The sequence below is a fragment of the Mustelus asterias genome, chromosome 16 (genome assembly GCF_964213995.1).
Source record: "Mustelus asterias chromosome 16, sMusAst1.hap1.1, whole genome shotgun sequence".
Taxonomy (NCBI): domain Eukaryota; kingdom Metazoa; phylum Chordata; class Chondrichthyes; order Carcharhiniformes; family Triakidae; genus Mustelus; species Mustelus asterias.
In genome coordinates, this window is record NC_135816.1 from 22,426,413 (window position 1) to 22,453,450 (window position 27,038).

Sequence of the window (27,038 nt, forward strand, 5' to 3'; positions counted from 1 at the left end):
GCCCTTTGAGCCTGCTCTGCCATTCATTTTGATCATGGCTGATCATCGAATTCAATATTCTGATCCCCACTTCCCCCAATATCCCTTGGTTCATTTAGCCCCTAGAGCTATATCTAATTTCTTCTTGAAATCAGACAATGTTTTGGCCTTGTTGTAGGTAAATAATACCTCTGAGATTAGTCGTGAGTCAAAGTACAGTGGTTTATTTTCACAAGCTTGTGGGAGAAGTCCGATTCCTAACACGGTCTCCAGACTTCTCGCCGAATACAGGTTAAGAGCAAATATTTATACATATATTTTCGCCCCTGGTCATTTCCGCATTTTCTCACGATTATTGCTGCCTCGGCGGTTCTGTCCTTCGGGTAGTCCATATAATCGTAGCCATCTCAAGGTTGTCTGTTCTGTCGCCTCTATGTGGCGGACATCTGTGGTTTGTTTATCCAGCATACAAGATTATAAGTTTGCACAAACAAGTTAACTGAAGTACAGGAGCCTATATAACAATTTATATCGGTAAGGATCAGTAATATATAATGAATATATATGAATCTATTATTATACGATCACAGATGGCATGCATGTAAGCTCCACAGTGTTAAACAGAAGTACATAATATAAAAGAACACAAAATGGATTCTAACTTATACTAGCTGGGTTAGCCATATTCCTGAACACAATTAGCTGGGAAAATCATAAGCTTGGACAGCTGCTTCTCTTATCTGTTTTTGGATACACGAAAACAAGTTCTACAGACACGAAAACAAGTTCTACAATGCCTTTTACAAATCTCTAAGTATTACAAAGTTCATTAACCCATTCCCGACTTCAGCCTCAACTACATTCTGTGGTAGTGAATTCCCACATTCACCATCCTCTGGGTGAAGAAATTTCTCCTCACCGCAGTCCTAAAAGATTTACCCCTTATCTTCAAACTATGGTCCCTAGTTCTGGACCTCCCACCATTGAGAACATTCTTTCTGAATCTACCCTGCCAAACCCTGTAAGAATTTTATAAGTTTCCATGAGATCCCCTCTCACTCTTCTAAACTCCAGTGAATATAATCCGAACTGACTTAGTCACTCCTCATATGACAGTCCCACCATCCAGGAATCAGCCGAGTAAACCTTCACTGTACTCCTTCTGTAGCAAGGACATCCTTCCTCAGATAAAGACACCAAAACAGCGCACAATACTCCAGGTGTGGCCTCACCAACGCCCCATACAATTGCAGCAAAACACCTTATCCCTTTACTCAAATCCTCTCATAATAAAGGCCAACATACCATTTGCCTTCTTTACCGCTACTGTGCCCGCATGCTTACTTTCAGCAACTGATGCATGAGGACTTCAAGATTTACACCCATTCAAGTAATAATTTGTCCTCCTATTATTGTTACCAAAGTCGATAGCCTCACATTTATCCACATTATACCACATCTGTCATACAGATGCCCACACACTCAGCCTGTCCAAATCACGCTGAAGCATCTCTGCATCCTCCTCACAGCTCATCCTCCCACCCAACTTTGTACCATCTGTAAATTTGGAGATAATATATTCAGTTTGCTCTTCCAAATCATTAATATATAATGTGAACAGTTGGGATCTGAGTACAGATCCTTCCGGAACCCCACTAGTCACTGACTGCCAATTAGAAAAAGATCCATATATGCCAACTCTTTGCCTCCTATCTGCTAACCAGCTTTCTATCCATCTCAAGATATTACCTGCAATCCCACGTGCTTTAACTTTACATAGAAGAGTGTTATGCCAAAAGCCTACTGAAAGTCTAAATAAACCACAACCACTGGTTCTCGTTGGTCAATTCTACGAGTTACATCCTCAAAGAATTCCAATAGATTCATCAAGCATGATGAATTTTGTAAATGCATGCTGACTCTGGCTGATTATACCTCTGCCTTCCAAATGCTGAATTATGAAATCCTTGATAATGAACTCGAGCAGCTTCCCCAGTACTGACATTAGGCTCACTGGTCAATACTTCCCTGTTTTCTCTCTACCTCCCTTTTTGAATAACGGGCTTACATTAGCTACACTCCAATTTGTGGGAACCAGTCCAGAGTCCAAAGAATTTTGCAAAATAACCACCGATGGATCTACTATTTCCGGGGCCACTTCCTTAAGTACTCTGGGATGAAGAATATCAGGACCTGGTGATTTATCCGCCTTCAATCCCATCTATTTCCCCAAAACCATTACTCTACTCATACTGATTTTCTTCAGCTCCTCACTAAAACTTGTTTCTCTCAGAACTTCTGGTATATTATTCATGTCTTCCTTTGTGAAGACTGAAGCAAAGTACGAATTCAATTCCTCAGCTATTTTTTTCTTTCCCATTATGAATTCTCCCATTTTTGAGCGTAAGGGTCCTACATTTGTTTTTGTCAATCTTTTTCTTTTTACGTACCTATAGAAACTTTTACAGTCAGTTTTTTATGGTCCCCACTTTTATACACACTTTCATAGAGTACTTTCATACTCTATTTTTCCCTTCTTAATCAATCCCTTGGTCCTCCTTTACTGAATTTTAAACTGCTCCCAATCCTCAGGTCTATTGCTTGTCCGCCCTCATGCAATGCGTGTGTGTGTGGTGAGTGTGAAACCAAAAACGCTGAGAAACATATCGCAGTCTGGCCCAATTAAAATCAACTCTTTTCATTCCTAATGCAATCTGACGTACAATTCTTGAAATATACATATATAAAACTTTCAGTTACTTACATTTCTTTCATCAGTAACTTGCAATAAGTGAGTCTTATGTTTAGGATTTTAACCAAAGGCCCCTGAGTTGTGGTCAATCTTACCAGTTGATAACTTTTTATTTTCACCAGCTTTGTCCCCACCCCTTAAAGGTAGCAACTTGTTATTGGAGTCCAATTCTATGGGCAGTGTGTAAGTCTCAGTCGAAAGTGTTAGGAGCTTGTTTAATTGCATCATAAACAACTTCCAACCCAGTCCACACAATTACAGCAGGTATCACTGAGTAACGATCAATGGCAGCAACATTGCTCAAATATTTTTCTACCCCAAACTCAGGTGCCGGGACAAATTGTAAATCTGGGCTGGGACCAGCTGAATTCAGCAAGACTGCAAGAATAAACCTGGAATATAAACTGGCCTCTGTGCACCAGCCATTCACTGCTGAAACCAACTCAGTGTCAGTGAGTGTCACTGATATCACTTTTGAGATAAATGCAGGAACAAACCAAGGCACATGTCAGCTGGTTAACATTACCAGAATAAATGAGCTCAACATTTCAGCACTGGTTTTATTGCTATCCCTGAACGTCCCCATCTAGACTTCCACCACTCTCATTAAACACTGTACAGAAACAGAACCAGACAATCTGGCAGTATAACTAAACCACAAAAAGTGGGATCCTGCCACTACTGGAACAAGATTATTCACCAGCTTTGTCTTACAGAGTGTGGTCACCGTGAAGTTAAAGTGCCACGGCATTAATTATGAGAAGAATAAAAGGAGCAATATTGTAAACTTTAAATCTATTCTAATAAAGTCACATTCTCTTCTGGTTCGAATGATGCAGTTCATCTGGAGTGTACCTTTTCAATTCTGAGATCTGGATCTGGTGAATTTTTTAATTCATTCGTGGGTCATGGCCATCGTTAGCTGGCCAGCATTTATTGCCCACCCCTAGTTGCCCAAGAGCAGTTGAGAGTCAACCACATTGCTGTGGCTCTGGAGTCACATGTAGCCCAGACCAGGTAAGGATGGCAGATTTCCTTCCCTAAAGGACATTAGTGAACCAGATGGGTTTTCCTGACAATTGACAATGGCTTTGTGGTCATCAGTAGACTTTTAATTCTAGACTTCTTTAAAATTGTATTCAAACTCCACCATCTGCCGTGGTGGGATGCGAAATCAGGTCCTCAAAACATTGGCTGAGTTTCTGGATTCATTAATGATAATACCGCTGGGCCATTGCCTCCTGAAGGCCAGAATTTTACCTTTTACTTTCGGATGTGCTTCCAACATGGAAGCACATGAAATCACCTGATATTTCAGTCAGCGGGCGCACATGGGAGTCCTAAATGTGCCAACCATGTGGGGGGTGTGGTGGGGGTGGGGGGGGGGGGGGGGGTCGGGAGGGGTGGGGGGGGGGGTTGGGGGGCTCTCCCCTGCCATTTATCATAAGGCACTGATGAGGGCTGCACCTATGAAAAGCATGAAGCGACCCTCAGGGCATGGAAACAAAATCTTGATCTATATTTTTCACGGCAATGCAAGCAAAACATAACATGGTTACCACAGTTACACAAAAATAATACATTGCAGTGACAAAATGAATGAATGTCATCCGTTAAAATCCCTTCCTGTGCTCACTGTGCATTTGACTTATGTTTGTGAGTGCTCTGTCTTAGTGTGCCCCTCTACCCCCTCCTGCCACCCCCCCTCCCTCCCCCATCGTTGACGATGGCACTGGAGGCAGATGGCTGACTCTGCTGTCATGTCGGCCTTGGTGACCTTGGCGGTTGTCCCCGGTTGGCGATTGTCCTCTAGTTGGTGGTGCCTGAGCAGACTCTGGGAGGGTGTGCCCAGCGACATAGCTGGGCACTCCTTAGTTACTGAATCCTCAAACGATGGCGTGGGGCAGAGAAACTGCCACTCTTGTTAGCAGCGCTTGCCAGGTAAGATTCAATCACCTTTCACAATCCCCAATGTGGAACAGGCCGTCTAGCCCAGCTTCACAGAGATGAGGGCCATCTTTAAAGGGCCCCCCGATTTTAAAGCAAAGTGACAAGCACCCCCCCCACCCCCCACCCTTCCCCACAGAAATGGAAACATCCTGCAGACCAAGGGAGCACCCCCACGTCTTCACTACTGAGGGGCAACCTTCCCCCCACCACTAAATGTACAGGTCACTCCCACCCTACACCACACAGGTATGAGGGTGACCGAAACTAGCCCAATCAAAGGCGTCACCCACACCGACCCCCACTCCACAAGAGAGAGACACTCCAATATGGAGTTACCAAAGGCCCCTCCTCAGGACCCCCCCCACTCCTTTCAGGGCCCATCTGTTCAGGCCTCACTCCTTGGTAGTGCCAGCCTGGTATTTCCCACTGCTTTCCTGGGGTTGACACCCTGGCAGTGCCATCCTGAGAGTAACAGTGTCACAGTGACACCATGGCACTCTAGTTTCACTGTCACTGCCAGGGTGTCACTCCCAGGGTGTCGATGCTAGGGTGTTAGTGCCAAGATGGCAGCGGCATTGCCAAGGTGGCAGGTGGAGTGGTGCCAGCCTCTTTTATGGCTTAAGCTACTTCTTGGGCAAGCATGCTATTCCAGCATGAGAGGTTGAAGAAGACCCACTCTAGAAGTCCGCCAAGGTCTTTAAACAAAGAACAAGCCTTTTTTAAAAAAATAAATGCAGTTAGAACCAGCTGTTGACAAGAGGAGGCACTTGAGATCAAAGAGAAAGCCTGTTAAAAAAAACTTCTATTCAAAAAGAGGAAGTGCTTCAGATTTAATCAACCATGAAGGACAACAAAAGCAAACAAAGCCTGTTCTGAAATACTTTAGACCCGTCAATCAGGAGGCTAGTGCTAGAGTGTAAAATTGCATGTAAACAAAGCATTTCAAAACATTTAGCCTTCTCAGCATAGCCAGAGACTTGAAAATAAACTGAAGTGTGAAAAAAAGAATGGGGCTGGACTCAACATCTGTGGTGAAAAGAGGAAGTATTTGAACCTTACTGGAGCGCCAACTGATTGTATCAACCATGAACTGTTCAATCAGCACAATGGAGCTGTCAATCAAGGCAGCGGTCAGGCAGCACCTGTGGCTCATTCAGGCGACAAAGAGGAATCCCACTCGTGAAACCGAATCACTTGTCAATCAGAGTACTTCAATGGGATCTGGACACACCAAGGGCTTCTAAGAAAAAGAAAGGGAATCTGCCTCGTGAAATTCATTTGGGACATGCTGAGATCATTAAAGGCATTATGTCGATCCTGGTCTTTCTTTTCTTCTGTCAATATAAAAGGATCTTCATCATTCGTTTTGTTTGTGTCATTCTGAGATTGGAAATCGTGGAATCATTGAATGATTCTCCAAGAGAGCAGGAGACCATTTGCCGCATCAAGTTTGTCAGCTCTTTGCAAGAGCAATCCAGGCGGACCTGCACCCTCATCCTTTCTCCAGAGCTCTGTGTTTTTTCCCCTTCAAGTACTCACCAAATTACCTTTTGAAAACCCTGATTTAACCTGGTTTCAAAAACCCTCCCAGGTAGTGCATTTCAGAGCACAATGACTTGCTGTGTAATTCATTTTTCCTCATGTTGCCTTTGCTTCTCTTGCCAATCACCTTATATTTGTGTTTTCTGGTTCTGGACACTAATGGGAACAGTTTTTCTCTGTCTGGACCTGTCATAACTTTAAAAGTCCTCCATCTAATCACCTCTCAACTTCCTCTTCCCAAAGGAGAGCAGCCCTGCTTCTCCAATCTATCCTCATTACTGACATCCCTCACCTCTGGAACCATTCCTGTAAATCTTTTCCGTAAAGCCACATCCTTCGTGAAGGGTGGTGCCTAGAATTGGACACAATAGCTGAACTGGTATTTTATGCAGATTCATCCTAATTTTCTGACTCTATGGCCAGAGTTTTATGTTCACTCAGGGCAGGTTCTGATGCCGTTTGGTGGGTGGCGGGGGGTGCACAAAGTTGCATAGAAGGGGTTCCCTCCGAGATCCCAGCCGCCCTGATCCAGATGCAATCTCACCGTGGGGGGTGGGAAACCCATCCTTTCCCGAATCAAGGTTCTAAAGTAGCAAAATGGTGACTGAATATCTTTTCCCACCCAGCCTCATTTTTTAGGCTGGTGGGCGCAGGTCAGAGCAGGGTGAAAAACTCAAAAATGAATGAATTGCCATCACGGACACTAAGAACATAGAAACATTGAAACTAGAAGCAGGAGTAGGCCATTTGGCCCTTCAAGCCTGCTATGCCATTCATTTTGATCATGGCTGATCATTAAATTCAGTATCCTGATCCCCTCTTCCATATCCCTTGATCCCCAAGACCTATATCTAATTTCTTTTTGAAATCACGTTTTGGCCTCAACTACCTTCTGCAGGAGTGAATTCCACAAATTCACCACTCTCTGGGTAAAGAAAATTCTCCTCACCTCAAACCCCGAGTTTTGGATTCCCCCACCATCGGGAACATTCCTTCTGAATCCACCCTGTCTAATCCTGTTAGAATTTTATAAGTTTCAATGACATCTATGAGATCTATAAGATAGCCCCCACCACCCCCTCCCCTTCTGATTCCCCCAGGGTATCCCCTACCCTCCCACCTTTGGGACTTACCTCAAGTGCAGTCCCGGGACATAGGCTCAGGCACAGCACTGCAGTACCTCTTCTGGCCATTGCAGCACTGTGCCTGGACAGGCTGGAGACCTGTCGCTCGATCAGATTGGCCAACTGCTCTCCTTGGTGGGACTTCCTTCCAAAGGCAGATGGCAGCCCTGCCTACTGCCAATCAATGCTCAGCTGAATGTGAAATGGGCCTGTCAGAGTCAGCGGGAATGGCTTATTGTTCAACCCAGGATCATGTATGTTCTTTTAATTGTTTCTTTCATGTGCCCAACCAACATCAACAATTTGTGTGTATTTAGCCTCGGGTCTCTCTGTTCCTGGATCCCCTTTAAATTGTACTCTGTATTTGGTGAGGCCTCACCTCTTTCTTCCTACCAAAATTCATCACCTTGATCTTCTCTGCATTATTTATCTGCAGCATATCCATCCATTCCAGCTGCCTACCCAAGTTCTCTTTAAGTCCAGCACCATCCTCCTCACTGATTTGATTTAGATTTATTATTGTCACATGTATTAGCACACAGTAAAAAGTATTGTTTCTTGCATGCTATACAGACAAAGCATACCTTTCATAGAGAAAGAAAGGAGAGAGTGCAGAATGTAGTCTAGCTAGGGTGTAGAGAAAGATCAGCTTAATGCGAGGTAGGTCCACTGTTTACTACAGTGGGATGGATGCTCAAGCTGGATTCAGAAACAAATGTGGGTCATTTATCCCCAGTCCACAACAGCCATCCCTGTGACCAGAAGCATGGCTACGTGGGTAAAATCAGAAGGAATATCAACAGAAATTCCACAACGCGAAAGAACCAAGACGCCTGTCTACATCAACGGGGATGAAGTGGAAATGGTTGAGAGCTTCAAGTTTTTAGGTGCCCAGATCACCAGCAACTTGTCCTGGTCCCTCCATGCGGACACTATAATTAAGAAAGTGTACCAACGCCTCTACTTTCTCAGGTGGGTAAGGAAATTCAGCATGTCCAGTACGACTCTCGCCAATTTTTAGAGAAGCACCACAGGAAGCATCCTTTCTGGTTGTATCACAGCTTGGTATAGCTCCTGCTCTGACCAAGACCGCAAGAAATTACAAAGGTTCGTGAACTTCGCCCAGTTCATTACATAAATCAGCTTCCCACTCATTGACTCTGTCTATGCTTCCCACTGCCTCAGAAAAGCAGCCAGCATAATCAAGGACCCCACGCTCCCTGGACATACTCTCTTCCACCTTCTCCTGTCGCGAAAAAGATACAAAAGTCTGAGATCACGCACCAACCAACTCAAGAACAGTTTCTTCCCTGCTGCCATCAGACTTTTGAATGGACCTACCTTATATTAAGTTGATCTTTCTCCACACCCTAGCTGTGACTGTAACACTACATACTGCGCCTTTTCCTTTCCTTCTCTATGTACTCTATGAATGATATGCTTTGTACAGCGTGCAAGGAATAATAATTTTCTCTATAAAGCAATACATGTGTCAATAACAAATCAAATCGAAGATAGAAGTCATGGCAAACAAAATTTAGGGTGGGGAGAATTGATATGTATCAGCTTCATCTACTTAATTCTTGCACCTATGTGTGTAGCTTTTCGCATTAACATAGCCCTGTTAGCAGCAATTGGTGATGAATTATAGGCAGCTCTGGGCTGTTCACTCAAACCAAATGACTTACCCAAACTCACTTAGATTAGGATCTTCCCACCAAGCGGAGGAAGGCTGGATTTGTATTTACCTCAGAACTAAACCACTCAGGTCTTGACTCCAACTGTATTCGATATTTGATGTCCCGAAGATTTTGGGAACCTGATGCCAATTAAAATCCTACCTTTTACATTGCAGCAAGGGACCAACATTAGAAATGCAGTATGTGCAATTCATTCCAGCTGGTTTGTGAATAATTCCTGAACACGGCTCTTTCCGTGGCTTTGGTGTCTAACCTGACTGGAGTGCAGTCTCCCTAATTTGACCTTTGTTTCAAGGGCATGCGTGCAAGATTAATAAATACCACAGTTCTGCTAGCAGTCACAGGGGTCTGGCAAAAAGGCTGTTGAAGCTGTCATTCCCACAGGGAGTCTTGGCTTCTACTCATTTTTAACGTAACCTTCTCTGCATTCTCGGGTGCCCTTGAGCACCCCGACTTGTATAATCTTTGACAGCTAGGAGCTCCTGTAATATTTTAGAGATCACAGCCTAGTGGGAAAATGTGACCGGCTGTTACAAAGCAATGAATTTTAAACCTGCATGGCGACAAATTCAGACTTTCACAGTGACAAATTGGAAGAATTTTTTTTTAAAACATCACGTATTCCATTACATGATCTTTCATTGATTTCCGGTTTATATTTTAATCAGTTTCTCTTAATGTGGAATTGTATAAATGTTTTTTATTTGAAATGTGGATCTCCACTTGCTTCCATAGTTTGAAGGGGGTTTATGAGGTATTCCTTCCTTTTGCAAGCCTTGTTTGACCGAGCTGCAACTAGAGTCAAAAGCAAATAGTGACTGAAGTGAATGATGGGGACTGACTGCCTCTGGCAGAATCTGCTAATCCGTCAGTCCAGGATCTGTAACCTTTACGGCAGTCACAAGCCTGGATGTCAGTCATTGCTCTTTGCTTCAAGCTGTGAAACTGTTTGTCTTTCTCTGTTTTTTCTCTTGCGTGCAATTCACCCCCCTCCCCTCCGCCAACCCCCGGACAGCCACTGCCTTCCCACTCCCCCAACACACACATATAAAAACACACACCACCTTCCGTATTTGTGATTGTCTGTCTACATCTTCCTCCGCCCTCCTGGTATTTGATACCAAGTGATTGGACGTTATTTTCCAGAATCCCTTTTTTTCTAACATATTTTGGTGGTGTAAATTTTTTATACAGAGCCTCTACATCATTTTCAAATGACCCTACTTTAAAAAGGCAATAAGAAGTGCAATGATATCACTGCCAGAGTGATCAGGAAACAAAACTTCAGTGATAATTCATTCTTAGAACAGTAAATGTAAATAAAACATGAGGTCCTCGTTTTAACTGGACCTGGTTCTGACATTTTGAGTATTCCACCAGGAATGAAGGTCCAGCGCTTGTAAAAGTGCCATCATGCCGGCACCGAGGACTCTGTACTTTTGTTCCTATCCGGAAGTCATTCATTAATTATAAGGGGTGTTCTGCTAAATGCACTTTCAAATGAAACAAATTCACTTTGTGATCCTTGTACAGTGGCAGGAGACAGCTTGGCGTATATTTAAGTGGAGCAAGGAAAGACTTCCATTTGCTGTCATAAATTGAAATTGACAATGATGTAAGAATGTTGACATCAGTCTGGAGTAAAGAACCTTTTTCGAATCCAGATCTACTTTTCTTATTCATGGGGCATGGGCGTCGCTGGCTGGCCGGCATTTGTTGTCCATCCCTAGTTGCCCTTGGAGGGCAGTTGAGAGTCAACCGCATTGCTGTGGCTCTGGAGTCACATGTAGGCCAGACCAGGTAAGGACGGCAGATTTCCTTCCCTAAAGGGCTTTAGTGAACCAGATGGGTTAAATTGCCCATCAGTGTCAGGGGGATTAGCTAGGGTAAATGCATGGGGTTATGGGGATAGGGGCTGAGTGGGATTGTAGTTGGTGCTGACTCGATGGGCTGAACGGCCACCTTCTGCACTGTAGGATTCTATGATTTTCTACAATCGACAATGGTTTCATGGTCATCAGTAGATTCTTAATTCCCGATTTTTAAAAATTGAATTCAAATTCTACCACCTGCTGTGGCGGGATTCGAATCCGGGTTCCCAGAACATTGGCTGAGTTTCTGGATTAATAGTGTAGCGATAACACACTAGGCCAGCGCCTCCCCAATGCATCCCCTGTTCCAGATCAACTCCAGTGGGAGGAGCGCCAACAAGTTTCTTTTCACCCAATTATTTTGTCTGCTCTCCCATCCATTTTTCCCCTTTCCAACGTCATTTTCCAGTAGAGACAATTCCCCGGCCAGTAGTCTGTAGCCTGTGAAGGGAGTTTCGCAAGTTATGCAAGAATGACACAGTTTGAATTACCTTCTGATGGTTTCCCAGGGCAGCGAGCAGAGCAGCTTCCATGATGCGGAACCACCCCTTGCCCCCATTGCCTGAGTCAGAATGAGAATTCACTGAGTTTTATAGGGAGAATGCCGGGGGCAATTAGGGGAAATGCACAACACAGTTCCCACCTCGATCACATTCATTCTGTTTAGTGTTACCAATGAATGCGTATTTTATAAAATGCTCCTGCGAATTTACTGTACATACCTCTACCGGTCGCATTCATAATGTCTATTCCTCTACTGATCTATTACGCGCTGTTATCTTTGAGATGTTTCATGACCTGCTGTATGCCCAATGGGGAAATGTGTGCTCAGAGATCAGAAGACAGTCTATCTTTATTCAGCTGCTGTAATCCAACCGAGAAGCTCGGAAAATAATTCTGAACACCACCACAGCTCACCTTGCTCTCATGAATCAATTCCCTCTTACGGTAGGGACACTTACACAGCCTCTGACACCGGGATGGGGTGCCTAAGAGCAAAGAATGAGTTTTCAGCTGGTGTTAACCTATCAGCCACAGGTCCAAGATGTTTACTCCCAGACATAACAAATTGTCTGCTTCTAGTCAATGTGCACTGTGTATAAATCATTTTCTATTTTTCTAGAACGGGGTATTGAGTTGGGTGTGTTGACTCAAGGCTATCGTTGTATTTTGTTACAGGCTACTGTGAATTGAAAACCTTCCAGCATACAAGAGTGTGGTTTGCTAACGGCTGATAGACGATTCCCTTGTGAAGTATGGATGTCAAAGACCGCAGACACCGCTCCTTGACACGTGGCAGGTGTGTGAAAGAGTGTCGGTATACCAGCTCCTCACTGGACAGCGAAGAGTGCCGAGTGCCTACACAGAAATCCTATAGCTCGACTGAAACTCTGAAAGCGTATGATCATGATGCCAGACTACATTACGGCAGCCGTGTCACAGAGCTAGTCCACAGGGAATCAGACGAGTTCTCCAGGCAAGGTAAAGGTGATTGAGTTTTTCATCTTATGCTGTAATCGAAGGAAAATTAAATATTAGAGAAATGTTCTCAAAAGTTCATTCCACAACCTTGATTCTTTGTATACCGAGGCATTTTTTTCATTGGTATGGCTGGGGAAGCATTGGTAGTTCAATGCAGAGGTGAGGAATCAGTTCAATGTCTTCAGCCGATGCAATAATGTGAATGACTGTGGTGTCACCGGGAGTGGATCTTTCAGGACGTGGGCAAAGGGCTGACTTGACAGGCCGCATTCCCACTTTCAGCTGTTCCTCATGGTCCAGTTGTGGAGCAAGTGGCCACATCTTCCTCGGCCCATGCGCGAGTGGTTGAGGGTTGTCCAGATTTTCTGCGGAAGATCGAAACCTGGGAGTTCATCATTTTGGTCAGTTACCAGGGTCTGACCGGTGACGTTTGCATTCATCCAGAGAATTCACTCAGAGAGGCAAGGGCTGTGGTCACTTTGTGTGAAGTGTGTTCCAGTTGGGGCAATGGGGTTTCAGACACTGGCCTGAGTTGTTTTTGAGGTCCTGTGTCAATATGGAAGTTCTTTGAGGAGAATGCTTTACCTGTGAACATCAGGAGGTTCAATGTGTGCTAGCACAGGAAGCCATTTGAGCTTTGTTGGCGATATCAACGTCCTAGAATCCTCTTGCCTTCCCAAAGATGTGTATCTGTAACGTTTGTGTAACAGCCCCAGAACCAGATTGAGCAGTAGGGCTTGGGCTGACGAGGGTGAATAAAGTAGACTGAAATATAACGAGTATCTTATAATGATAGAGAGCTGAAATAAGTAGTACACTGTATCCTGGAACTGAATTTCAGGAAAAAGGATTCCTCAAATAACTGATAAATGTTTGCAGCAACATTTGTAAATCAATCTATCATGGGAAATGTACGTTGTTTTCAAAACATTCTGTACATCTGACGGAATTGTTGATGATCTGGAATGAGAATATGAAGACTGTGAACTTCCTCAGTGAGTTTGCAGCCACCAGATTACCCCAATATTGACCAGTCCAGAGGAGAGATATATTCACATAAAGGGGAGCTCGTTCTCTAAATTTTTTTCAAGAATTCTTACAGTGCAGAAGCAGGCCATTCGGCCCATCAAGTCAGTACCGACTCTCTGACAGAGTAACTTACCCAGGTCCTCTCTCCCGCCCTATCCCTGTAACTATACCCGTGGCTAATCCATCTAATTTACCTATATTTGGACACTAAGGGGTCATTTAGCGTGGCCAATCCACCTAACCTGTAACATCCTTGGACTGTGGGAGGAAACAGAGGAAACCCAGGCAGACACGGGGAGAACGTGCAAACTCCACACAAGCAGTGACCCGAGGCAGGAATTGAACCTGGGTCCTTGGCGCTGTGAGGCAGCAGTGCTAACCACTGTGCCACCGTGCTGGTCATTGGGTGTCTGCCACATGGAAAACCAGGAGTTTCAAAGTAGTACCATGACACTGTGCCAGCAACCTACTTGGATTAAGAAATCAGCATTTAACACAAATTACCTGCTTACCAAGTCAGCATGTCTTCATCCTGCAGGCATACTTTCCATGGGCTGCCAGTAAATTGTAAGTGGTGATTTTTTTGTTTTGCTGGGAGTTTTGTTCTATCAGTTCCATCATTTGGACAAGAAGACAAACAAAAACATCCACTATTAAATGAACTTTGAACCAGCAGATTGACAGCAGGAACAAAAACAGAAAATGCTGGAAAATCTCAGCAGGTCTGACGGCATCTGTCTGGAGGGAAAACAGCCAAAGTTTCGAGTCTGGATGACCCTTCGTCAGAACTGAGAGCAAAGAGAATCAGCAGAGATTTATATTATGGGGGTGCGGTGGGGTGTGGAATAGGACAAAGGGAATGTAAATGAGGATGCAGAAGGCTGAGAATGTGCTAAAAGTGTCCATAAAGTGATCAGAATGCGTGAGTGGCAGAACAGAGGTACAGATGGTTAAGGGACTGCCTGGGGATTATGGCAGTTGCCCTGAAAGAGGGTTGGGGGGGGGTGGAGGGGACAAGAAGGAGAGCTGGAATGGAGAAGCGAGAAAGAAGGATGATAAGATGAAATGAAATGAAATTTTTTAAAATGGAAATAGGGGTGAAGGTGGAGGAGAGAGTTCGTGCTCTGAAGTTGTTGAACTCGATGTTCAGTCCGGAAGGCTGTAAAGTGTCCAATCGGAAGATGAGGTGCTGTTGCTCCAGTTTGCGTCGAGGTTTTTTGAATCCAGATTTACTTTTTTTTATTCACGGGACATGGGGATTGATTTTTAAAGTGGGGTCGGGAATAGGAGACCTGGATAAAATTGGGCTCCCGACTCCAAGCTATATCATAGAGTCATAGAGTCATATCGTTAAATGTCAATGTCCTAATTGGGCCAGGGACAATTTCGGAACCCAGTTAGTGCTGTCGAGCATTACCAGGAACCGGGCCACCTGCACAGCATGAGTGGCAAAGGCAGACGGCATCCATGATGGGGGCTGCCACTGCCTAACAAAAGAGGAGAAGTAGAACATAAGAGGGCCTGCAGTCTCAGGGTGCACATAAGCCACCAAAGGAGCCATTGAATGATTCTGCACCCAATCTGCTACAAAAATCCACAGTGCCAAAAGTTTATCTAATTTTTAAAAAATCACAGTTCGCTGCATTCAGCCCAATAGCTGCACACCACAATGTTTGGATTTGCCAATTTATGATTTGAAAATCACCTTCTGGTCCACCCCAGTCCATTAACAAGGAGCTTAATGTGCCATTAATTAGAGGCGAGTGGGTTCCTAACTCGCCCACGTCCCCACTCTGCCCCAGCCTTCGATTTGAAAATTTCAGCACATTCAAGAGACGTCGGGGCATTGACACATCATCCAAGAGTATGCTTGCTTCAAAGCGCACTCACTCCTGTTCTGACCCCAAAGGGTGTTTGAGAACCCTGTGGTCGCTTCTTATTGATGAGTCCAGAACTAGAGGGTCACATTTTGAGGATAAGGGGTAAACCTTTTAGGACTGAGGTGAGGAGAAATTTCTTCACCCAGAGAGTGTGAATCTGTGGAATTCACTGCCACAGAAAGTCATTGAGGCCAAAGCATTATGTGATTTCAAGAGGAAATTAGATACAGCTCTTGGGGCTAAAGGGATCAAGGGGTATGGGGGGAAGGGGGGGAATCTGGATATTGAATTTGATGATCAGCCATGATCAAAATGAATGGCGGTGGAGCAGGCTTGAAGGGCTGAATGGCCTACTCCTGCTTCTAATTTCTATGTTTCTTTATATTTTAATTTTCCTCTCAACTAGCTTCTCAACCTCACTGCACACCAAATACATTTCCTCTCTCTTCATTACTGGAATCAGTTTTCCATTATTTAGTTTTCTCAATTTTTTTGAACACGTTGACATGCGAAAGAGCTACATTCCTAGATTTTAGCGTAATCATTGCTGTAGTATTAGACATTTTAATGGTGTACCTAATGCTTCATTAAGAAGGAGCTCTCAAAGTGGTCTGGAAGCAATGTGAGAGCGGTTCAGAAATTGTTTGAGCAATTTGCTGTCATTTCCATTAGACTCTATTGCCTCCCTAAGCAAAAATAAAAAATGAAGAAAGCCATTGGAAAGGGGAATTTGAAGCAAAGCATCAATTATTAAAATTCTATTAAAGTTAAGAAAGTAACGTCAAGCGTGTGTTTGCAGTTCTTTTCCAGACACAACAGGTGAAGTTGCAGGAACGAGCCTTGTAATGGAGCAAATTAACCTTGTGTGGGGTTCTCCGTGTGAACGTTTCCCAAACAGTACAGGATGCAGTGAACAAAAACCATAAGATGCAGCCCCCTTTCTCCTGGTGGCACAGTGGTTGGCACTGTTGCCTCACAGCGCCAAGGACCCGGGTACAATTCCTGCCTTGGGTGACTGTGTGGAGTTTGCACGTTCTCCTTGTCTTGGCGTGGGTTTCCTCCAGTTTACTCCAACACTCCAAAGATGTAAGGGTTTGGTTGATTGCCCCTTAGTGTCCCAAGATGTGTAGGGTAGATGGGTTAGCCATGGTAAATGTGTACAGGGTTACAGGGATAGGGCGAGGGAGGGGGCCTGAGTAATCGGTGCAGATTTGATGGGTCAAATGGCCTACTTCTGCACTGTGGGTATTCTATGGTACTATAAATAGGGGAGCTATGCATCAGCATTATTTGGACATCAAGCGATAACAAATGGGGAGATTTCGATTGTTAAGTTCAGATCTGGTAAATCCATAATAAAAATAGAAAGTGCCAGGAAAGCTCAACAGATCTGGCAGTATCTATGGAGAGAGAAACAGAGGCCAGGACTTTCCAATCTGGGTCCGAGTCCCATTGGGGGCGGAGCATTTTCCTCTCCAGAGTCCAAAGGGATAGTGCACAATCCTGGGCTCATTAATTAAGCAGCCGGGAATTTCCCGATGTTATACGCAGTGAGTGGGCAAGATATTGTCATCATATCCAAGGATCATAAATAGACTGCCCTTTCAGGTCTGATGTGGTTTCACTGCAATTGCTACTCATTAAAATTGTGACCCCCTCACCCACCTTCATGGGAACACCCCATGCTGGGTCTGTGTCCTCCAAAATAATACGTGTGCAGGGAGGCAAAGGTATTTGCAAGCCTTTCAAAGTCATGTGCAAGAAGCCTCCTGCACACCCTGAATCTTTGCCCTCCTCTGTGACAGTAGATCTCCCCTTTCCCATTCTGCCAACACCTAGTTAATGACTCAGGAAACCCGACTGGAAAGGAACATAATTTATTACAGGACGCACGATAAAACCACTACAGTGGTGTACACACACGAGTCCCTGCCTGGGACTATGGTTCAGCAGACCCAGTCCTGGGCCTGCCTTATAAAAGGCTCAGTTCCAATTGGGCAGGCCACTGCCTGTTACCAGGAGAACTCACACTCAATGAGCCCTAGAGGGCAATCAATCAGTGATTTCCCATGGTCCACATGGCTGTTAACCTACACCTCTGTCCCCTCCCTCCCCCGGCCCCCACCCCCCACCCCCGGGATCTGAGGGCTCCTCAAGGAGCTTAACAGGCTGTTAATGAGTTCCAGTTGAATAGGCCACTGTCCATTACCAGGAGAACTCATAAACAATGAGTGTAGAATTGTCACAGGATTGTCACATCCAGAATCCGCTTTTAATTCCAAATCCCCTCCAACAAGCTTCTGCGTCCCTTCACCCATCATTGTCAAAATCTTACCTACCAACTCTCAACCTTTAGCCCTCACCATACCTTCCTATCAACAGTTCCCTCAGTACTCAAACCCTAGGACTCATCTATTGACAGCACAGACCCATTTCTGAACTCCTTCTCCCAACCCTTTTCCCTGTGCACAGCACCCTTAACAAACCCCCCTCATTGGCCATACTTCAATACAACCCATCCCACCCTCCCCCTCCGTAAACCACCTCATCCATTCCACGACCCCCACAGGCATTCCGCTCCTTTGCCTCCCACCCCCAACCTCCCCCGCGCCCCTCAACGCCTTTTCTCCTGCCCCTCTTCTCCATTGCTCTCCTCCCCATCTAATGCCTCGCCCCAGTACAGACCATCACTGCCCTAGAGTACCTCATGCAGCCGTAGCTCGAGGATCCATGTCATAGATGCTCCACCCATCTACCGCTGCACCAGATCCACCAGAGTCCAAGGTCGCTGGAGGCCTCATCTCTTCCAGGCCTTTGTTTAGGTAAGTCCTGACATATTCACTCCATGATGGTCTGGGTGTTTTCTTGACCAACGTGAAATTGTGCTGGTGGGGGGAGTGGGGCGATGATTGGACGGGTTGGGGGGGCGGGGGGGGGGGCGGGGGGGGGGGGGTGCGGGGGGGGGTAAATTCCAGTCGGAGCTTCATTTGCTTCCTGCCAAAGGGAGGTGAAAGGGTTTCCTGATGGCCTCTGGCAAAAGGGCACCTGTGATAATTGACCCCCTCCTGCCCTGACACCCGCCAATGGCAGCAGCGGAGGAGGTAAAGGGATGGGTTGGGAGCGGATATTGAGTCCAAAATGATTCTTCGATAGGTGAATCCATATTTTAAATGGCTCCGGCCATCCGTGTCTCTGGGATGTCTGAATGATAATCCTAACCATGGAAAAGTTCTTATTTGATGAGCATGTGACTAGCTCCAAGCAATTTGAAGCAGTTATCATATTTAGCAGGAAATGTCCAGAAGGGATTTCTTTGTTCTTTCAATGCCCTTGTTCATTAAATCAATTAAGTCAAAAATTATTTGGCGACTAAGGCAGTTGATTTGAAATTTTAAGCTGTTCAGGTTGAGAGCCAGTGAGACAGATAATTTTCCTATTTCTGATTGCTGAAACATTTAGGGAAATGTGCGGAGAAAGTGGCAATATCCAACCATTAAACATCTCGACGCACAAGATCTGTTAACTCTGTCTGTCAGTCTACTTCAAAGGAATGGCAATAACATAAAAGACATCTCAAGGCATAAATCAGAGCTCCAGCTGCTGTGCTTTGGTTGTGGATGAGATCTGAACTGCACGAATAAACTGGAGTTCAAATCCTCGACATGCATCTTTAAAGATTCAGTAAGAAACTTACCTGACTCTTTTCGTTCAAAAGTAGGATCCTTTATCACTATGCGGTTTAAAAGAAATATGCTCTAGAAGAGGGGACTGGGTTATTTTTTAAGTACTGCACTATTTTAACGTCTTGCTGTTAAGTGCAACTTCAGTTTGGACAATTCTGCTTAGAAAAGTGCCTTTTCATTGTATGCACAAGGCAGTTATGTTGGCTAAAACCCAAACTGTGAAGCAAGATATAAACTAAACCTCTTAGCTACCACTGTTGGTGCCCAGAAGGGACTGAAAGTCAAGTAAGTTTTATTTATTTGGCCATATTAGTGTGTAAGCACAGGTTATCTGAGTTTTACGATGATGATCAGTGTCTAATTACCTATTGGTGTTCGTTTCTGACAAAATTGCTCTGGGTCTGGAAAGCAACAGTACAGGAAAATCTCATTACAACCTTTGGCGTTTGAGAGCCATCTTAAATAAAATATGAGGATATATCAAGTTCCAAAAGATAAGTTGCAAGGTAGTTAGGAATAGTGAGTCAATGAGATTTCCTGTAGCTTGCCTAATTGCCTTCGGGGGTTGCAGAGAAATTTCCCCAGGGTTGGGTCCTAAATTGGCCACTCTTTATTTTGCCTCTCCCTGGAGATTATAGAACTAAGGTGTTGGTGGGAGTCAAATTGATGGTGAGCAGAGCTGCACTGTGTCTGGATGGGGAAGGGTTTAGTGAGCTGAACTAATTTGAGTGTGTTTAATAAATTGCTACCATGTGAGTAATGTTTGAAAGACTTTTGTCCGTGACAGGTTAATTTTCATTTTATTTCCTACTTTTTAATAATAAAGCAGATACTCTCGCTCCCCCGAGCTTTCATCCCCTCCTGACAGAGCCTAGTTTCTCGAAGAAAGCTTCGGCAGGTTTCTGGCTCTTGGGGATTCTGCAACCAGCCACTGGGAAGTAGAAGATCAAGTGCTAGGCTGAGTAATTCATTGCTATTTGGACCCCCTTCTTACCCATGAGGATACCGTGGCCAACACTATGTGTTTTAGTCCAGTAACAAGGTTTAGATTGGGAACTCACTACGCGAGAATGATGACTACATCTCGATGCTGTGTGACAGCCTTCATTAAGAGCAAAATTTAAAATCTACCCTTGGTACAGCATCATTAATTAGCATCAAGGAGTGTACTATCAATTGCATTTAACAATCTGATCTCTGTAAAACAATTTAGTTTCCATTTCTTAAAAATGTTAAATGTTCAAACTATTCTGCTTCCACTGGGGAAATCATCTCCAGTTCGGAGTTTGGTGGTTTAATTGGCAAACATCTTTCGATCCCAAGCCCCTGACCTTATCTAACATGCTTAAATTTTAATCTTTCCTTCATGTTGTGAATCCTTTATCTTCCTCTGTTTATTGCAATTTTTTTTTTCAAAAGTGATTTGCACATTAAATTTCTCTGTGACTCCAGGAACATATAAAATTGAATCTTACCAGCCCTTTGGGATGGTTTAGGAGACAGGGTGGCATGTCCAACATCTTCCTTCCGCCATGTCATCTTGCCAGCCAATCTACCCAGAGCTAATTGATTAATGCTAATGGCTGTTAAAGGACACTTCCCACCTTCTCTACCTTTTTACCACTGGTGGGGGAGTGGGGGCAAAGGTGGGAGGGGTGGGGGGAGGGGTGTGGTGGTGGTTCTACTGTTGATTGAGGAGACAGGGAGTTAAATGTGGTCAGTGAGCCTCCTTGTCAGGCAGTAATTGTTTCACAGGGGGCCCCACAACCACCCCAGAGGCAGTGGCTGCGTCTGCAGCAACATCGCTGCCTGCCCTCAGTGACACACTCCTGCCCCTCAGTGGGGCCTGCCCAATTTGTCCAGCTCACCACCCCTCCCCCCCCCCCCACCGCCGTCCCATCCCCCTTAGCTGACTTTGAGAGCAAATGGCCAGTGATGCACCCTCAGTCTTCAGATGCAGCCCCAGAATTGGCCATTATTGTTCCTTCATGGGGATGGCAGGCCTGCCAGTAGCCATTTAATTGGCTGCCATTGGGGAAATGCAGCCCCGTGTCCTGTCGCCCGCACACTGAAGTGGGCCATCTCTCTCTCATGCACATTTCACCAGCTGCCATTGCTGGAATGACCTGCACCCTCTTGAGAATCCCAACATCACAAAATACAGCTGGTTGGTATGACTCCTCTTGCTGAAATTTGCTGCTAATCCAGTCCACGAATCAGCAAAGATCAGGTATTCAACTGGAAGTGAAATCCAGATGATGTGTTACTTAAAGGGCCAGGCACCTTAATTACAGGTTGGGCAGTATCTAAGAACATTTGTGTCTGCAAAGTGTCTGTAAGTACTGTGTGCAGTGGTGAGTTCCTGATGTTGCTGTATTCTTATATGGAAAGCAACCTGTCCACATAAAGAGCTGAATTATATGCTGAGGGCGAACTCCCCACATTCCACTGTAAATATCAACAACGGGCCCACCTCCACTTTGTCAGGTCTCTCTGCTTTAGTATTTTGGGTAACGGGCCTTTTAATTAGTATGAAGTGCCACTTCCACCTGTCCCCAAGAGGAAGTCCCGCTTCACAAACTGCCAGCTATTCGGAGGCCAACAGCCCTCCATACCAGCATCACCTGCAGAAGCTGGTGGACCCGGACATTCAACTACATCCAGGATCTCAGTGGGGCCACACTGATAGGCTCAGGGGAAACATGTTGGAAAGGGGATGGCAGGAGGGTGGATGTTGCAAAACAGTGGACAAGGGCATCCAATTGGCACTGGGGAGCTGTCAGGTAGAAACCCCCACCCCCTTTAACTGGCCATCAACCACAAGGTTAAGCCTATCGCGCTGCACATTGAACCCCAGCCTCTCCTGCCACCTGTAAAATCAGAGCGGTGGTGGGATGAACCGCTGAGGCATTCATTGGTCCAAGGGCCACTATTGGTCTATGAGTGGATGACCCTCCTGACGCCTCCCTCACTGCTCATAAAATCGCAGTGGGAGAAGGCTAGCCAGTGGTGGGCACACCGCTGATGGCACGGTGCCCTAACTTATGGATCCACCCACCTTCTTTCCAGTAAAATTCAGCCCAAAAATTGGTATTGGCACAGAGACTACAATGGCAGGGCCTCTGGATTTGTGGGAAGGCAGGTGAGATGTGTCAGAGGCTGCGGAGAGGGAAAATTGTGTGTGATGCCCTCTGCCAACATAGAGCCACACTCCTGCATGCACCAAGAGAATTACAGGAGATTGTCTGGCATCTGGAGGTGAAAGGTCATGTCGACCTGAAAAGTCCATTCTGTTTCTCTCTACAGATACTGCCTGACCTGTTGAGCATCTTTAGTTTTTATTTACGGGATGTTTGGAAGTTTGTCATTCGGGCTGTAATTGTTGTCGTAATTGTTGTAATTTAAGCTTGAATGTGTCTTTATTCCCTGTCTCAAGCCCTATATCACTAGTATGGTCCAGAGTTTTCTGCGTTGGCCATTAGTTGACGCGGCTGTTAGCGGGAAATGGATGTGAATTTCATTCTGCTAAAACTCAGCCCACTATACCCACTGGGGCTGTTGTTTCCAGGTGGTGGGACCCACCTCTTTCAGATGAGAGTTCCATTTAGACATGTCTTTAGGACGTGTTCCTCTGTAAGATACTTCCCATTCTTTGAGCATGCAAAGGACCAAGCCAGAAGGAGACCCATTCAAAATTCTTAACATCTGTTCTAAACATCTCTGCGTGTCTCCATTGTGAATGTCTTATTGTTTCTTCCAACTGAAATACGATTATGTAGGATTGAAGGAATGTACCTGCTGATACTATTTTCCGCAAACTTTGAGACCAGTGTTTGAGAAATAACAATAGGTTGGTTGTCAAGTGGGTCCTTGCAATTTGAAGCCTTCCTTTGCTTATTCCTCACTCAGCATGAGTTAATTGGCTGTGATAACATATCTGTTCTGGGGTGCATTTAAAAGTTCTTTATTTTCATTTTGACTTCTGTTTTCCCTTCACATCCGCTCTGTGTTTGGAAACTCTTGAAGTATTTATATATACATATATATATATATATATGTATATTTATTTATTTATATATCGCATCATTTGTAACAGACCTGCAGATGTCCTTTTTGGTTGTAAATGGGTTTTTTAAATGCGGTAAATTGCTTTTCATAACTTTTCAAATGACCACTGGCTGTTTTTTTTAACTGTCGTCTCTTTGTATCCACCTGTGAGTTTGAATTCTTGCTCCCACTCATCCCTGCATGACAGGTGTTTGGCAGCTAGCCAGACAGTGCGGCGATGGTGGAAAAACAGGATAATGGAGACAGCAAGCCACTTTAAACCACTTCAAGGGCTCAGGTTATTTATTTATTTTTAGGTTTCTTAAAAAGAAATGCTGGAAGAAGCTATGAGCTGTTTTGGAGGGTGGGTGGAGGGACGCATTAAAGCAAAACAGAAGTTGCAACACCTTTTTGCACTGACAAAATTCAACAGCACTTACACTAGAATTTCAACTGCAATGAAAAGGATTGCTTTAATCTTCACATTAATGCTGGAAGTATATAGTGTAAATCCAGTGTTAAATTCAGAGCTGATGTTGAAATATAGTGGACTGATACTCCTTGTTATCTATTTAAGTAGTTGTATGATTGCTTTAAGAGCTGGCCACATTATTAATGGCGATGTCACTAGGGTGTTGCACAGGCTGCCGTTTTAATTTCAGTTTGTACTCTGTACAGAGAACATCTCTTTCAATAAAACTGTTGTTATTAGCTTGAATCTATGTGCACAAACCACATCTTTTTTTTGTTTAAAACCCTCAATCCCTAACATGGTTCAGATATTACACTCCTCCACTAAGGGGGATCCCCTTCTGCTTCACACCAGCATTGGGTTCAAAGCCTGACTCCAGATTCAGGCCACATTTACTGTGTAATTGCAAGCATTGATGTGAAGAGAAGACACTTTGCACCAACCTCATATCTGTAGTGTAAATATACTAGAAAGATCGATCTCAACTCATGAGCAGCATCTCAGAAGAGCACCGTGTAGTACAAATTAATGTGTTTTGTTCCTGTTAGACAGGCAAACCAAAGGAATTTATTAAAACTGTCAGCCACAGTTTTTTTTTATTCATTTGTGGGACAGGGGCACCACTAGCCTCTATATCCAGTTGCCCTTGAACCGAATGGCTTGCTGGGACATTTCAGAGGACAGTTAAGAGTCAACCACATTGCTGTGCCTCTGAAGTCACATGTAGACCAGACTGGGTTAGGACAGCAGATTTCCTTCCCTAAAAGGGTTTTTCCGACAATTGAGAATCGTTTCATGGTCATCAGTAAATTCCTAATCTCAGATATTTTTTATTGAACTCCAATTCCACCAGCTGCCATAGTGGAATTTGAACCCAGGTCCCAAGAACATTAGCTGAGTTTCTGAGTCTAGCGATGATACCACTAGGCCATCACCTCCCCTTTTAGTTTAGTCTACTGGGGCCAGTCATAGACATAGAATCCCAGAGTCGTTACAGAACTGAAAGAGACCTTTTAGCCGGTCAGGTCCTGACTAGATCTCTGTTGAGCAATCCAATAAGTCCCAATCTCCACGGTATCAATGTAATCCTGCGAGTTGATTTTTCTCAAGTGCCTATCCAATATCCTTTCATTATCTCCTGGTCTACCATGGCCGCACGCAGTAGGTTTCTGCATTACCACTCACTCTTGGAAATGTCTCTCTTCATGGCCCCTTGCCCTGCCCCCCCCTCAAAGCTTGTCCAAAACATTAAATCTCTGTGCCCAGTCCTTGTACCTTCAGCTGATGGGAAGAGCTTTTCTTTGTCTGCTTTTGCTAAACCTGTCAAAATGTTGTACACCTCTAGTAAACTTTCCGTCACTATCTCTCGTCCAAAGATGTGCAGGTTAGGTGGACTGGCCATGCTAAATTGTCCTTTAGTGTCAGGGGGATTAGCAGGGTAAATACGTAGGGTTATGGGGTCGAGCTTGGGTGGGATTGTTGTCGGTGCAGGCTTGTTGGGTTGAATGGCTTCTTCTGCACTGTAGGGATTCTATAATTCTCTGATCTTTCCCTTTTCAAAGATATAAACACATGAATCCCTGACCCTTTTGTCCTGTACACTTTTTAGACCAGTACCATTTAGTTCTCATTGCCCCTCCCAATTCCTTCTGCCAAATTACATCACCTAACACTTGCTTATATTTAAATTTCATCTGCCACTTGCCTGTCCAATCTGTGACCCTTTGTCCCATTGCAGTTGATTGATATCAACCACAGGTGCAGGAGAAATATTGGCATCGTAGTAATGTCACTGGAGTAGTAATCCAGAGCCCCAGGCCAGTGCCCTGCGGGCATGGGTTCAAATCCCACCATGGCAGTTGGTGGAACTTGACTTAAATTAATAAAATAATCTGAATCACAAAGCTTGTCTCAGTAATGGTGACCATGACAACCATTATTAGTCAGTGAACTATCTCGTTCACTCATGTCCTTTGTTTAGGGAAGGAAATCTGCCATCCTTACTTGATTTGGCTTACATGTGACTCCAGCCCCACAGAAATGTGGTTGACTATTAACTGCCCTCTGGAAATGATCTAACCAAACCACTCAGGTTAAGGACAATCATTCCCAGAAAGGGATATAATATCATCCTTAATGTCAGTCGCATCTCCAAATTTAGAATCATTGGCAAATTTTGAAGTTTTATTCTTTGAATTACAATATCCAAGTCATTTTTAGAATTCAAAAAAACAACTGTCCCAGCAGTGATCCTTCAGAAACACCATCATCTACCATCCTCCAGTCTGTAAAATGACTTGTTGTTTTCAGTCCTTAAGTCAATTTTTTTGTCCAAGCTGATACTGATCCTCCTATCCGATGAGCCTCAGACTTGTTAACCAGCCTTTTATGTGGTGCATGATCAAAGGCTTTCTTCAAATTGACCAGGGCAACATCTATCGCTTTTCCTTCATCAACCCTCTCTGTTAGTTCAATTGGCTGGGCGGTTTGTGACGCGGAGTAACACCAACAGCTTCGGTTCAATTCCTGTACCGGGTGAGGTTATTTATGAAGATCCGCTTTCTCAACCTCGCCTGAGGTGTGGTGATCCTCAGGTAAATCACCACCAGTCAGCTCTCCCCCTCAAAAGGGAGAGCAGCCAATGGTCATCTGGGACTGTGGCAACTTTATCTTTACCTTTACTTCATCAAAAGATTCTGAATGAGCTGATTAATGTTCCAGTCATTACCTGTAGCCGAAGGCCTTAATGCTACTATGCTTCGGAGAATTTACACTGTCAATCACAACACTTGTGTAGCTGCTTAATTAATACCTGAGAAATGTTTAGTGGATTAGTGCAGGTCCATTGCATTACCTCTGACTCTGATGCAGACATTTTTATTTAACATGTCCATTTTACAATAACCTACGATTGCACAGTACACTTAACATGAGAAAATGTCACACATAACTTCACAAGATCCGAAGTGGACAAAAATTGCCATCAAATCATTGAAGGAGATATTAGGACAAGAGACTGAAAGCTTGGGCAGAGAAGTAGGTTTTAAGGGTGAGAGGGGTGATGATGCAGAGTGCTTCAGGCGATGCATCAGTGATCCAATATCTTCAATGGCTGAAGTCATGCGGTCACTGATGGGGCAAAGGGAAGGGGGATAAACAAGATATGGGGTGGCACGGTGGCACAGGGGTTAGCACTGCTGCCTCACAGCGCCAAGGACCCAGGTTCAATTCCAGCCTCGGGTCACTGTCTGTGCGGAGTTTGCACTTTCTCCCTGAGTCTGCGTGGGTTTCCTCCAGGTGCTCTGGCTTCCTCCCACAGTCCAAAGAATTCCAGTTAGGTTGATTGGCCACACTAAATTGACCCTAAGGGGATGAGCAGGGTACACGAGGGTCATGGGAATAGGGTGGGATTGTGGCCGATAGAGACTCGATGGGCCGAATGGCCTCCTTCAGTGCTGTAAGGATTCTATGATTCCAAGATGCCAGGCTTAGAGGAATGCAGCTCTAAAAGGGTTGTAAGGCTGGAG

General features: G+C 44.6%; 1 protein-coding gene across 3 annotated transcripts in view; it reads left to right on the forward strand.

The window, feature by feature from the left end:
* The window catches only part of LOC144505046 (teneurin-2-like), a 2,673,959-nt gene that overhangs the window by 1,921,673 nt on the left and 725,248 nt on the right, over positions 1-27,038 (forward strand). For all 3 annotated transcript variants that reach the window (XM_078230751.1, XM_078230754.1, XM_078230752.1), the window contains one exon: positions 12,098-12,400. In XM_078230751.1, coding sequence (XP_078086877.1) covers positions 12,175-12,400 — 226 coding nt within the window. In that variant the 5' untranslated portion in view covers positions 12,098-12,174. The remainder of the gene's footprint in view (positions 1-12,097; positions 12,401-27,038) is intronic.